This window comes from Siphateles boraxobius, unplaced genomic scaffold, assembly GCF_051911475.1.
Source record: "Siphateles boraxobius isolate OS27281-9 unplaced genomic scaffold, OSU_SipBor_1 130, whole genome shotgun sequence".
NCBI lineage: Eukaryota > Metazoa > Chordata > Actinopteri > Cypriniformes > Leuciscidae > Siphateles > Siphateles boraxobius.
In genome coordinates, this window is record NW_027508734.1 from 15,160,855 (window position 1) to 15,174,362 (window position 13,508).

Genomic DNA, 13,508 nt, shown 5'->3' on the forward strand with positions numbered 1-13,508 from the left:
ATAATCTAAATCAGCATAGACAAAAGAAAAAGAAAAAAGAAGATAACCAGTGCTGAAGCCAACCTACCTTGCTAGAGATTTGGCCTGCTTGTTGCGGAGTGAACAGCACTACATCGACCAATGAGAGGCCAATAAAATGTATTCTCGGAAATACGACAGATCCTGAATGAACCAATCACTGTAAACGACAAATAGATTGACATTATCATTGACCAATCGGATAGCTCTAAATTGACGTCAAATCTCCTTTGTCGTTCTCAGCAGACGCCATCTTAGGCAGCGGGTACCAGAAGGTGGTTGCAGGTTAGGGAGGCGTACGTTCGTATTAAATACATTTTCCAGAAAGGAAATAGATTTTTTTTTGTGCAGATAATAAACAACAGAGAAGCCCCTGACGCCCAGAAATGGCAACGGGAGCCAACGCAACCCCGCTGGGGAAGCTGCACCCGAGTATCGGCGCTAAGCGAGGCTTTGAATCCGGCCCCGGCGCGGGGATAATGGCACCGCCCGTGCCTGCGGTTTCTTTCCCGATGCAGAACTTCCAACAACCGCAATTAACAGCCCCAGGTTTTAACGTTACCCAGTTCCCCGGAGCTGTGAGTTCTGCGCTCTCAAACCCAGTCGGAGTAGTACTGCCGACTCAGGCGGGGAGTGGAGGTAAACAGCGTGGATAGGCCTGAGACACTTTCAGGACAAACGGCCTGTTCCATAGTTTGGGTTTTATTAATTGCGCTCTTTAGTCTTTGATTTCTTGTTTTGTCAATGGAATTGCCTTGTTAAAAGCTTTCGACTGTGCAGTGCATGAACCTCTAGTGTAGTTCATATAATAGACTTTAAGTGAGTTCCCAAAATCAGTTGTACATGTTGATCTTCATACTGTTGTTTAACTCTGTAAAGCCTAACAGATTAAAAAAACATTTTATTAAACTTTTAGACAAAATATACAAAGTAAGTTTGCATGCATGTCTTGTTTTCTATTATATTTGATTCACCAGACTTTTATTCAGAGGCCCAATCTGAGCACAATATGCATTTTGGATCCTTGATGCATTATTTATATGGTTAAAAAGAATGATGAAAAACTAATAGGTTTTAATGTAACGTAAAGTCAGTGAGATCTTTATAACAATATAGCAGACAACATAAGATACTTGTCACTATGTATCTCTCAATAACGTCTTACCATATGTAAACCTGATAATTAGCCTACATTTTGTACTTAAATTAATTGGACACATGGTTGACATTTTAGAATTACTGAGGCCTTTTACTTGCTAAGTATGAACGATAAATCAAAGGGCAGAAGGCATACAGTAGATTGTGTACACTAGTTTTTTGCAGAAATGTTTTGATCTGATCATTTAGAGGCCTAAGAAATTTACAAATCAAATATGATACTGTAGACTTTATATGGACTGCAATGACACCATATAACATTCTCTTGTTAGATTTTTGCCAGAAGAAGCAAAGGAAAAGGAGTCGTTGGAGCAGCGAGACGCCGGATCAGAAGACCGTCATCCCGGGCATGCCCACCGTGATCCCTCCCGGGCTGACTCGGGACCAGGAACGAGCTTATATAGGTGAGCATCAAAATTTACTGTTATTATAATGTGTGTCTTGAGTGAAATAGTGTAAGTTGCAAAACATTGTGTTTGTGAATTGGGGTGGGAATTCTGTCTACACCTAGACAACTCACTTTTTTGTCCCAAATTTTTTTATTATTATTTCCTCACAATTTGCACATCACATGCAGGATGTAATTGCTGAATTTCATTAGTCTGACTTCTTTGTTGACATAATTGATGTCTAATAATGGGATAACCATTTGGTTTTTTACCCTTGATCTGAAAGTCGCGGTGCAAAATGGCCATCTCTATATGTCTCATATGTATTAGAGATTGTCTTCTCAAAGAAGTCGATCCATCGAAATTCAGCACTTTGCCCATGTTCACTAGAATGTACTAACTCCATCGATGTGCAATGTGAGGATGTTTTATTTGTCTAGGAAGCACTGAGGTATTTGTAGCACTGTCAATGTTTGCTTACCATCTGATGTCCATTAGCAAGAACCCACAGTGTTTTTCTGATGTGGCTGCTTGCTGTGAACTGTCTCCAGCTGCAGGACCCCATCACTGCTCATGTTTACTATGCAAAATGTCTTTAAGTCTAATTTGACTGCAAAGCAATACAGGTCCAACACTGAATTGCGAAAGTCATCTCCATACCCTGTGTCTGAAAGCAGTGTGTAGTAAATTGCTTTCTCATTGCTGTCAGGCACTTGTTTTGCAATGGCATGTGACGTAGTGGTGGTTTCAATGATAATGTGACCTACATCTCCTTTACTAGTCCTCTATTGATAACTGACACCTCATGTCCTTTACCTACCATCAACCTGCACCATTCAACGTGTGACCCTGTGGGGTCTGATTCTCTTAAGCATGTCATGGAGAAATGCATGTGAAAAACCCATTAAATGCTTCCATGAGTGATACAGGTCAGTTTTTGGGTTTGTACAGGCTGATTTGGTTGCCGTGGCTTGAGGCCTAGTTAAATCTAGTCTTTTGCATGAAAAATAAAAAAACATCAACTAAAGGCTAATCTGGTTGGCTGATCATTTCTAAATATTAGATCTCAGTTATCCTAACTGATTAGTGTTGGAAACTGTTGCTAAGTGGTTGTCATGACCCCTCAAAAACTTGAGTGTTGAATCTTATTGAAGTTGGTTAAGGGTCACTAACACACAGTATGTTAATTTGGTTTTTCTTTATATAGAGTAGGGCTGCACGATATATCGTTTTAGCATTGATATCGCGATGTGCGGATCGTAGTTGATCCGTGATTCATGATCAGTACGGGCCAGCAGCTCCCAGGCCCGTAACGCTTGCGATTCGCGGATTAATTGCAAAGTTTAACCATCATATAGTGAAAGTTTATCATTTGCATGTGTTTTTAAGTCTTGTCAGTTTTAAACATCAAGTGTATGAAGACTGGAACTTGTGCGTTGTTTTCTGTGAGCCGGGCCGACGCACCGTTCAGCGGTCTTTCTCTTTTTCTGAGCTTGAACGAACACGAGAATTCAAAATAAAGTCAGAATGCCCTTCCTGCATTGAACATTTTTGGCGGTCGCCAAAGTGTATTTTAGTCCCGCCAAAGCCTTATTTGACCGGTGAGTGATAGATGACTGACTGCTGCGCTTGTTAAACTGAGAACGAGCAGAGAGAGAGCGCCCCGGTCGCGCCCGCGCACTCACCGTTTTCAAACTTTCTTGCTCTCTCTGCACAAGGGAGGGATATTAATGAATTAAATTGACTGAATATCTGAATACACAATGGTAAAAGTTTCCATTGAAGCATTCGGATATATTTTTTTCCTGAACTACTGCTGGTTGTAAATTGTGCTAGAAAAATCCTCTCTGAAAAGCGTTTTCCCACACTTTCAGATAAACCACACTTTCAATAAACAAACAATAACAAAAAATAATCTATCCAGTGATGAAATGTTTTCTGTGTTGAGACAAATCTTGTGCGATGTCCTAAACTGCCAGGTAGAGATGCACCGATTGATCGGCTGGTGACCGGAATCGCACGATTTTCACATGATCGGCCATGACCGGCGACCGGCCGGTCAGTCTGACATATTCCGATTTTTTTGCTGGTCAAATGCACTCGGACGCCGCATGATTAACATCACGCAACATCAGCATCACACGTGCACACGGAATGCACATGTAGGAAACCTTGTGAATTACGCCCGTTTCACACCGCAAGCGTGAGCAACGCGGGGGTTTTTTTTCCCGCCGTGCATGTTAATCAATGAGTGCATTCACACCAAGAGCAGGAGCAGCGCGTGAACAGCAGTGAAGTGGGGTTTCGGCGCAGTCTATTTTTGATGCGCTGCTCGCGCTCAATTAAAAGTGATTGTTTAGCCTGGCTGGACATGTGGCAGACGAGAGAAGAACTGTTTGCGAAATAAAACTTGCCATTGATGTACAAGTGATTGCAATAGGCCTGTGTGTGTTTTGAGGAACATCTTTATACTGCAAGGCTATATTTATTTTATTTTTATTTGCTATTTATAGAATATTTTATTGCCATTAACTGTTTTCATGCAGAAGTTTAGTTTCCTAAATAAGTAAATATCACTTTTATTTTTTAGTTGATATATGGAAAGGAAATGGTTCTTCCATACCATAACACTGCACTCAGATATGTGTGGATTTCCCACACCAGTTCTATTAGATTTATTATCTATTTTATACTGAATCCAACTTTAGAAACTATATCTTTCAGTAATTCAAATAGCAAATAGCATATAATGGAGCTCTATAGCCATCTAGTGGTTAAAGTTATTTATTACAAATTTTAACCTGTATTTTCCAAAAAATGGGCAAAAATCTTACATTAAACCTTGTAAAATTATCCATGGTATCCCCAGGAATGAAAGTTAGAAATCTGGGTCTTTTATAAAGTTTATTTAACATAAAATGCTGTTTTTTTTTGTAAAAATCCTATTTAATTAAATATTTATTTATTTATAGAATTTTTTTTAAAAATCATAAATTCTACAAAAACTGCACAAATGTTGAGTAAAAACATTAATGAACAGAGTAAAATTATATTTGTTGAAAAAAAAATATTGTTCGGTTACAAAATTAAATGTTGTTGTCTGGGGTCCAATAGACCCCGAAGACCACGAGTGTGATTTTTTTTTTTTGAAGACCATCAGAGAGTTAATTTGTTCAAAAAATGTTCTATGTAAAATGTTCTATTAAAGAAAAGATAGAAAATAAATATTTGTGTTTGCTGTAAAGTGGTTAGAAAAAAAGGAAATCGGAATCGGCTAAAATCGGTATCGGCAAGCCAGACTCATGAAAAATAGGAATCGGCCAAGAAAATTGTAATCTGTGCATCTCTACTGCCGGGATAATCACACAACGTGTGCCGTGGTCCGTTAATGACACTAATTTGCGAACTAATGACTCCTTTGAACCGATTCACTTTAATGAATGGTTAAAACAACTGATCTGTCCAACACTGAACTCACGATACATAACAAATCGGTAACACTTTACCATAAGGTTCCATTTTTATGCAGATTTACACCATTACAAAATCACCCCAGTCATTCAGATGATTCATTCTTTCCAAAGTCATCTGGTGAAATTTTCATATAGCGATATATATCGCAGAGAAAAAAAATATCACAATGTAATTTTTTCCCAATATCGTGCAGCCCTAATATAGGATAGGATGCAGTTGCTCAAGCCACTTAGCCAATATGATTTTTGATATCTTCAAACCCAACTCCAACCCCCACCCCCCCTGACAGGCCTTCATGTTTTTGCCACCTTTTTAGCTGACTTGATATGAAAATAGTATGTGAACTAATATTTTAGGTGTATGGTTGAAATGTGAATTTTAGTGTGTCACTTCTCAAAGTTGGTGGCGTGAAATCGAAAGCCTGTTGCAATTAACCTTTTTCTGAAATGGTTATTTACTGAAATCCCCCCCAGGTTTCTGAATCTTAATTTAGCCAAACCTTGATATTTAATTTTCTAAATGTTTTGGGGAAATCTGTATGGGCTCATAAGAATACGTTCAAGCTTAAGCAAGGTTGTTTTCAAAAAATCCTGTAGGGGTTGCAGTATTTCAGAAAATGTGTTGCAGAGAATCAAAAGTCTTCAGTTGATCTTGATTCATAGTGAACTGACAATTACCAATTGTAATTTTTTTTTTCCTTGTTTAACCGTAGTAACAATGATTTTTACAGTGTACTGTTTCTGCTTTTGTGGGTTTTTTTTGTTGTTAACCACATTTCTCTCCATCCTTGTTTTTTTCTTTCCTAACCTGATTTCTTCCAGTCCAACTGCAGATTGAAGACCTGACACGTAAACTGCGTACAGGAGACCTGGGAATCCCTGTTAACCCTGAGGACAGGTCGGAATAACGATTTAAACCCAACAACAGTAACATTTTCTTTACCTTTTTAATGCGCCATTTTATTGTGAGGCCAGATCGTAAGTGTACTAATGTGTATGTAAGGGTAAGAAATAAGTCTAAATGGCTTTGTCTAAACTGACCTCATATCTTTGCCTTCTAGTTAAAGAGTTTAGAAAATGTTTTGATTGCAATGAAATTGGTTTTGTTTTGTTACATGTCTAAACATTCTAGTGTTTGAAATGCTTAGTTGAATTTTAGAGAAATGTTTGGATCTGTTCTGTACACAGAGGCAAAGAAATGACTGAAGGCTATCATGGTAGGATATTGCCATAAGAAAGATCAGACTTTTTCATTCAGTTAGTGTTCCCAGGTAACTAGTCAGTGTTATACTCTGAAATTTGAAGTTACTTTGTATATTATGACAGTTAGGACTAACTGTTGATAATACATAGCACCCAACTTTACCAAAACATAATGTGCAGTCATATAAACAATGCTAATCTTGATCATTTTAAGTAAATCTTATTTTGTTCTGAACTGTTTTTTTGTAAGTATTCGTTTTTATTGCATGCGTGTTTATTTTCTGTGAAACGTATGTATTTTAAAGGCTTGTGCTTATTATCCCAGTGTAGCCCTAGCTCCTGTAGTCTAAGATAGTAGATTTGTTTAATCCACTATTTAAGATATTTAAAGGAATTTTGATTTTCATTAGATTACATTGCATTTTAAATTCCCCATCTTTCTCACCTCCGAAATGCAGTTAATGAACACAACCGTGTCCTTAGATATAAAAATCTGAATGATTGATTAATTGGATGGTCAATAATGGTTTTCCATAATGGGGCTAGCACCATTTTGTCCAGGAATTTCCACAGTATTCCAGATTTCCGCACTGGAAGACCGCTCGGAGGACACTCCTGACCTTTTCTTTCTGGAATAACCATAACCATAACACTTTGATCACTTTGGCCACTCATAGAATTCATAAGCATCCAACATAGCAGGAAATGTCATGTTTCTGACGTGAGAGTGTCTTTTTAGTAGCCACACCCCTTGCTCTCTGAACAGCCTTAGGTTCTCCGGCAGAAACTTAATCCGACGTTTTTACACCGCCAACTCTAAAAAGGTTCTTCTTAAAGGTCTATCCACTCCAGGATTTAGGATCGATCGCTCATCAACTTCCAGCTCGCAAAACAAAGCTGGGGGGTGCTTCAGGTTGTCAGCGCTGGAGATATCAGTCCCAAAGAAAACCAGCGGAAAATTCTTCCCTCTTTTTTCCCCCACTTTTCTCCTCTTCGGGTTGCCTATCATGAACCTGTCACGTTTGTGTGGCTGTTTTGTTTGAGGGCTGTTGAAGGTTAATATTTAATCCAAATTTATTTCTCTAACCCAAATTCCCCCTCTCGTAACTTTTTTCAAGCACAGAGCCTCATTGTGCAGGTTAACAGGTTTTCAGCACCGTCCAAGGGGAAGGTAACCGTTTGAATGCTCTCTGAGGGCGTGTGAAGGTTTAGATCAGCGTTCAAGAACAGAAGCTCTTCAAGTGTCTTGGTTGCCCCATTTGTCTCAGATATTTGTCCTATTTTTTTATCCCCCAAATAATATTGAGACAGACACGTTTTATTAATGTTCAAAAATTTAGTGGGCTCCTTAATGCCAAGTTGTCGCCCTTTTAAAACAAAAAAGGTTTTACTTCTGAGCTTCAAGCTCTTTAATCTGAAGTTTTGTCCCCTTTCTAAATGGTTCAATCTAAGTTTTCTAGTGGCCATTCTTATTTCGCTCTCGTCTCATTATAATGTGGGCACTCCGGGGCATCCCATGCACTTTTTTTTTTTAAATGACCATAGAACAAGTCAAACCAATGTCAGTTAAGAGTAGGCAAGCCATTGAATGTTTAACTGTTGAGGGTGTAAGTACTGTGTTATGGTTTTGACTGTGCTGCATCTTTCTGTTGTTCTTTCTTTTTCACAGGTCTCCATCTCCTGAGCCCATCTACAACAGTGAGGGCAAGAGGCTTAACACGCGTGAATATCGTACACGCAAGAAACTGGAGGAAGAGAGACATTCTCTCATCACAGAGATGGTGGGGCTGAACCCTGAATTCAAACCCCCTGCTGACTACAAGTATGGCTTATGCAATTTCTTTTCTTTTCTCTCTGGTTCTACGGTGTCTGATGATATTTACTAGTTTTTCTTCTTACTCAGACCACCAGCTACTCGGGTTAGTGATAAGGTGATGATTCCTCAGGATGAATATCCAGAGATCAACTTCGTTGGGCTTTTGATTGGGCCACGGTAAGTTGCATGATTTTAAAACGCAATGTTTGCTGAATCCTTTGTCTCTACATAAACTAACTTGGTCTATTGCTTGTTTCTCCAGTGGAAACACTCTGAAGAACATTGAGAAGGAGTGCTGTGCTAAAATCATGATTCGTGGGAAAGGTTCGGTGAAGGAAGGGAAGGTGGGTCGTAAGGATGGACAGATGCTTCCAGGAGAAGATGAACCTCTTCATGCACTGGTCACTGCTAACACCATGGAGAATGTAAAGAAAGCTGTAGAGCAGGTGAGTCTTCAGACGTTCCTGCACCTTGACTTCTAAAACTCATTAGAAATCAGTTTAATGAAAATGCATAACTATCGGCTTCAACAATCATTCTATTGCATGTTTCTAAGTGATTTATTTTTGTCCACAGATCCGTAATATCCTCAAGCAGGGCATTGAGACCCCTGAGGACCAGAATGATCTAAGAAAGATGCAACTGAGAGAGCTGGCACGACTCAATGGCACTCTGAGAGAGGATGATAACAGGTGGGAGACTGCACACAGATTTATTGACCCTTTTCTCAGAGCAACAGGTGAGTAAATGTTGTAGATGCATTTGATACTCATCAATGTGTACTTTTTTTTTTCTTTCAGGATCTTGCGCCCATGGCAGAGCACAGAGCCTCGCAGCATCACAAACACAACTGTCTGTACAAAGTGTGGAGGAGCAGGTCACATCTCATCAGACTGCAAGTTTACAAGGTAAGCCCATCCACCAGTGATCAGCAATTATTTATTATATTTTTAAAAGTTCCCCTCCAAGAAGATTAGCACCTTCTGGTTATGTCAAGTAAAGTTCAGACTTTAGGGTTCATTTTATTTCTCTTCCCTGCAGTTCCTTTGCTCCCCGGCCAGGCGAACCACCCCAGTCTGCTCAGGATAAGGCCCGTATGGATAAAGAGTACTTGTCTCTTATGGCAGAATTGGGAGAGGCTCCAGTCCCTTCCTCTGGCGGGGGTCACAATCCTCCCACTAGTGGACCTCGTTCATCAGGACCCAACAACAACCAACAACCACCAGTAAGACCAAAGACATCCACAATTCTTCATGATATGCACATATACATTACTGTTCCAATGTTTGTGTTTTTTTGTATTGTACAGGTCCTTCTCAAAAAATTAGCATATTGTGATAAAGTTCATTATTTTCCATAATGTAATGATAAAAATTAAACTTTCATATATTTTAGATTTATTGCACACCAACTGAAATATTTCAGGTCTTTTATTGTTTTAATACTGATGAATTTGGCATACAGCTCATGAAAACCCAAAATTCCCATCTCAAAAAATTAGCATATTTCATCCGACCTGTAAAATAAGTGTTTTTTTAATACAAAAAAAGTCAACCTTCAAATAATTATGTTCAGTTATGCACTCAATACTTGGTCGGGAATCCTTTTGCAGAAATGACTGCTTCAATGCGGCGTTGTATGAAGGCAATCAGCCTGTGGCACTGCTGAGGTGTCATGGAGACCCAGGATGCTTCGATAGCGGCCTTAAGCTCATCCAGAGTGTTGGGTCTTGCGTCTCTCAACTTTCTCTTCACAATATCCCACAGATTCTCTATGGGGTTTAGGTCAGGAGAGTTGGCAGGCCAATTGAGCACAGTAATACCATGGTCAGTAAACCACTTACCAGTGGTTTTGGCACTGTGAGCAGGTGCCAGGTCGTGCTGAAAAAGGAAATCTTCATCTCCATAAAGCTTTTCAGCAGATGGAAGCATGAAGTGCTCCAAAATCTCATGATGGCTAGCTGCATTGACCCTGCCCTTGATAAAACACAGTGGACCAACACCAGCAGCTGACATGGCACCCCAGACCATCACTGACTGTGGGTACACTGGACTTCAGGCATTTTGGCATTTCCTTCTCCCAAGTCTTCCTCCAGACTCTGGCACCTTGATTTCCGAATGACATGCAAAATTTGCTTTCATCCGAAAAACTTTGGACCACTGAGCAACAGTCCAGTGCTGCTTCTCTGTAGCCCAGGTCAGGAGCTTCTGCCGCTGCTTCTGGTTCAAAAGAGGCTTGACCTGGGGAATGCGGCACCTGTAGCCCATTTCCTGCACACGCCTGTGCACGGTGGCTCTGGATGTTTCTACTCCAGACTCAGTCCACTGCTTCCGCAGGTCCCCCAAGGTCTGGAATCGGTCCTTCTCCACAATCTTCCTCAGGGTCCGGTCACCTCTTCTCGTTGTGCAGCGTTTTTTGCCACACTTTTTCCTTCCCACAGACTTCCCACTGAGGTGCCTTGATACAGCACTCTGGGAACAGCCTATTTGTTCAGAAATTTCTTTCTGTGTCTTACCCTCTTGCTTGAGGGTGTCAATGATGGCCTTCTGGACAGCAGTCAGGTCGGCAGTCTTACCCATGATTGCGGTTTTGAGTAATGAAACAGGCTGGGAGTTTTTAAAAGCCTCAGGAATCTTTTGCAGGTGTTTAGAGTTAATTAGTTGATTCAGATGATTAGGTTAATAGCTCGTTTAGAGACCCTTTTCATGATATGCTAATTTTTTGAGATAGGAATTTGGGTTTTTCATGAGCTGTATGCCAAAATCATCAGTATTAAAACAATAAAAGACCTGAAATATTTCAGTTGGTGTGCAATGAATCTAAAATATATAAAAGTTTAATTTTTATCATTACATTATGGAAAATAACGAATTTTATCACAATATGCTAATTTTTTGAGAAGGACCTGTACATAGTCACCAAGGCTGCATTGATTTGATCAAAAGCAGTATAAAAAAAATCCAGTTACTCAATATATTTTTAACAGTAATTTATTCCTGTGGTGATGCAAAGCTGAATTTTCAGCAACATTACTCCAGTCTTCATTGTCACATGATCCTTCAGAGGTCATTCTAATATGCTTGATTTGATGCTCAATAAAAATGTAATATCAATGCTCAACAATCAGCTGTTGGAAACTGATTTTTTTTTTCAGGGTTCTTTGATAAATTTTAATTCAAGAGAACAGCATTTATTTTAAATAGTTTTTTGTCTCTATTGTTACGTTTGATCAATTTAATGCATCCTTGCTGAATACAACTATTACTTTGTTCCACAAAAACACTCAAGATCTCTCTCTCTCTTTCTCAAACACCTTTCAGAATCGTCCTCCTTGGATGAATTCAGGCCCTGCTGATAACAGGAATTTCCACAGCATGCACCAGGGTCCTGGCGGCCCTCATAACTTCCCTCCACCAATGCCAAACATGGGCGTCCCTCCTATGCCACCAAACCCCAATGGAATGCCACCACCCTGGATGCAGCCGCCCCCTCCCCCAATGGGCCAAGGCCCAGCCCCACCCGGACACCACATGAGTGAGTATAGCCTGTGATGTTTAGACTTTCAGTCATGCAATTCCTTCTTCATGAAGTGTATTAAAACATTTCCCTGGAAATATATAACTATCTTTATCAGAGGACAAATGCTTCTGATTATATCTAAGCTTACTTTACCACATAACTCCCAACTGACATCTGTGTTTGGTAATATTGAAGAATGCTTACATTCAAACTTGGATACTTAGCTTTCCAGAATGCTCATTGATTCCCTACTTTGCCTTATGATCAGGTTTATTGCCGCCACCCATGGGTATGATGCCCCCACCTCCACCTCCCCCCAACAATCAACCACCACCTCCACCCTCAGGACCTCTGCCACCATGGCAACAGCAGGCTCCTCCCCCACCACCCACCAGCAGCATGGCAACCAGTGCTCCACTGCCATGGCAACAGAGTAAGCGTATTACAGTAGTTCACTTTGGATATCAATAAAGGTTTTCCTTTAGTCACTGATTTACCTTTTCTTTTCCTTTTTTTTTTGCTTTCCCAGATACTACCACCACATCCACTTCTGCCACTGGAAACCTGCCACCCTGGCAACAGCCTCAGCAGACGGCCACCTCAGCCGCTCAGCCCCCTCCGCCCATGGGTACCCCTTCTATGGTGCCGCCTCCACCTGGGGTCCAACCCCCACTTCCCCCTGGTGCCCCACCGCCACCTCCACCCCCTCCACCTGGCTCAGCAGGCATGATGTATGCACCACCTCCTCCACCCCCACCTATGGACCCTAACTTTGTGACCATGATGGGGATTCCCGGTATGCCACCGTACGGGATGCCTCCTGCACCTCCACCCCCTCCGCCCCAGAGTTAAAGGCCCGATTTAGTCTCTGTGGCCCTGTGACCATGCAGTGATGCCTAAAATATATACAAAGATACATCACAGGACTATACCTTGTTCTGTTCATTTAACAGCTTGATGTGATTAGTTGCTAAAGGTTTATTTTTTTCTATTGATTGGTCTCGGTTCAAACTTCAAAATCGAGCTAGAGAGACGGTGTGATTTATTTGTAAATTTGCTTCAATTGTTAATGATTTTTAACTGTAGTATTTGAACTGTTAGGATACTATTTGTTCAAAATGATGTTGTGCAGGGAAAGTGTGTTTGGTTCTTGTTTCTGCCAGCCTGCTATTTCATGTTTCATTTCAAACCGTCTCCAGCAAGTAAAAATGACATCTGCTTGCGATTCAGTTAGCAACATTCCAACAGGTGTATAAACGACCATTAACACTCTTAACCAACTGTGCGTTTGTTGCTGCATTGTATAAAAAGACATTTATGTCTTCAAGATGTTGTAGATGATTGGCTTACTCTAGTAGGTGGTCAGTATAGCCTAATTTTTGTGCTCACCTTGGACCCCCACCCCTCCCAAAATTGTTTTTATTTAAAAGAACTTTTCATTAATGCCTTCCACCAAATGTATTTCAATATTTTTGTAATGAAGCATTCAACTAAATAAAAGTTGGCATGGTGTTGAATTGTTGGTGTCAATCTTTCACATCTGTTTCAAGTTTCAGTGTTAACCATCTTAACTTTAGTTTAGTGTATGAATTTTTCTTCTCCCAAAAGATACATTTAAACATTTGAAATATAAAGTTGTGGGTTTAAGATCGGTTTCATTAGTTTCTATTGTTAGTGTGTAATCTCACTGCAAAACGAAAAAATTAATTTGTCTTCAACTTTTAAGTAGTTTTGACTTCAAATTTACACACAGGGGGATAAAAGTGCAGTCAGAAAATGTGGATTACTACTGAAACGGCAAAAATGAGACCACAGTAACAAGATCCATACAAGATTAAGATTTTTAGCACTTTGTGAGTGATGTGAGACTGATGCACTTTCAAACTTCTCTAATTTTTCTCATGTACTGTCACGTCGGTTGGCAGTGTGCCA

The 13,508-nt window shown here is 40.1% G+C and overlaps 1 protein-coding gene across 2 annotated transcripts; it reads left to right on the forward strand.

The window, feature by feature from the left end:
- Window positions 1-222: 222 nt before the first annotated feature.
- sf1 (splicing factor 1) lies at window positions 223-13,093 on the forward strand. Of its 2 annotated transcripts, XM_077228022.1 has the most exons (12): window positions 223-657; window positions 1,449-1,580; window positions 5,861-5,936; window positions 7,911-8,063; window positions 8,145-8,234; window positions 8,320-8,503; window positions 8,634-8,749; window positions 8,858-8,965; window positions 9,099-9,282; window positions 11,378-11,591; window positions 11,845-12,009; window positions 12,106-13,093. In XM_077228022.1, exons 1-12 carry the CDS (start codon window positions 405-407, stop codon window positions 12,426-12,428), a joined length of 1,998 nt encoding a protein of 665 aa, XP_077084137.1. In that variant the 5' UTR covers window positions 223-404; the 3' UTR covers window positions 12,429-13,093. The 2 variants fall into 2 exon arrangements, with proteins under 2 accessions (XP_077084137.1, XP_077084138.1); XM_077228023.1 differs by lacking the exon at window positions 5,861-5,936 and having other exon boundaries at window positions 234-657.
- The last annotated feature ends 415 nt before the right edge of the window (window positions 13,094-13,508 follow it).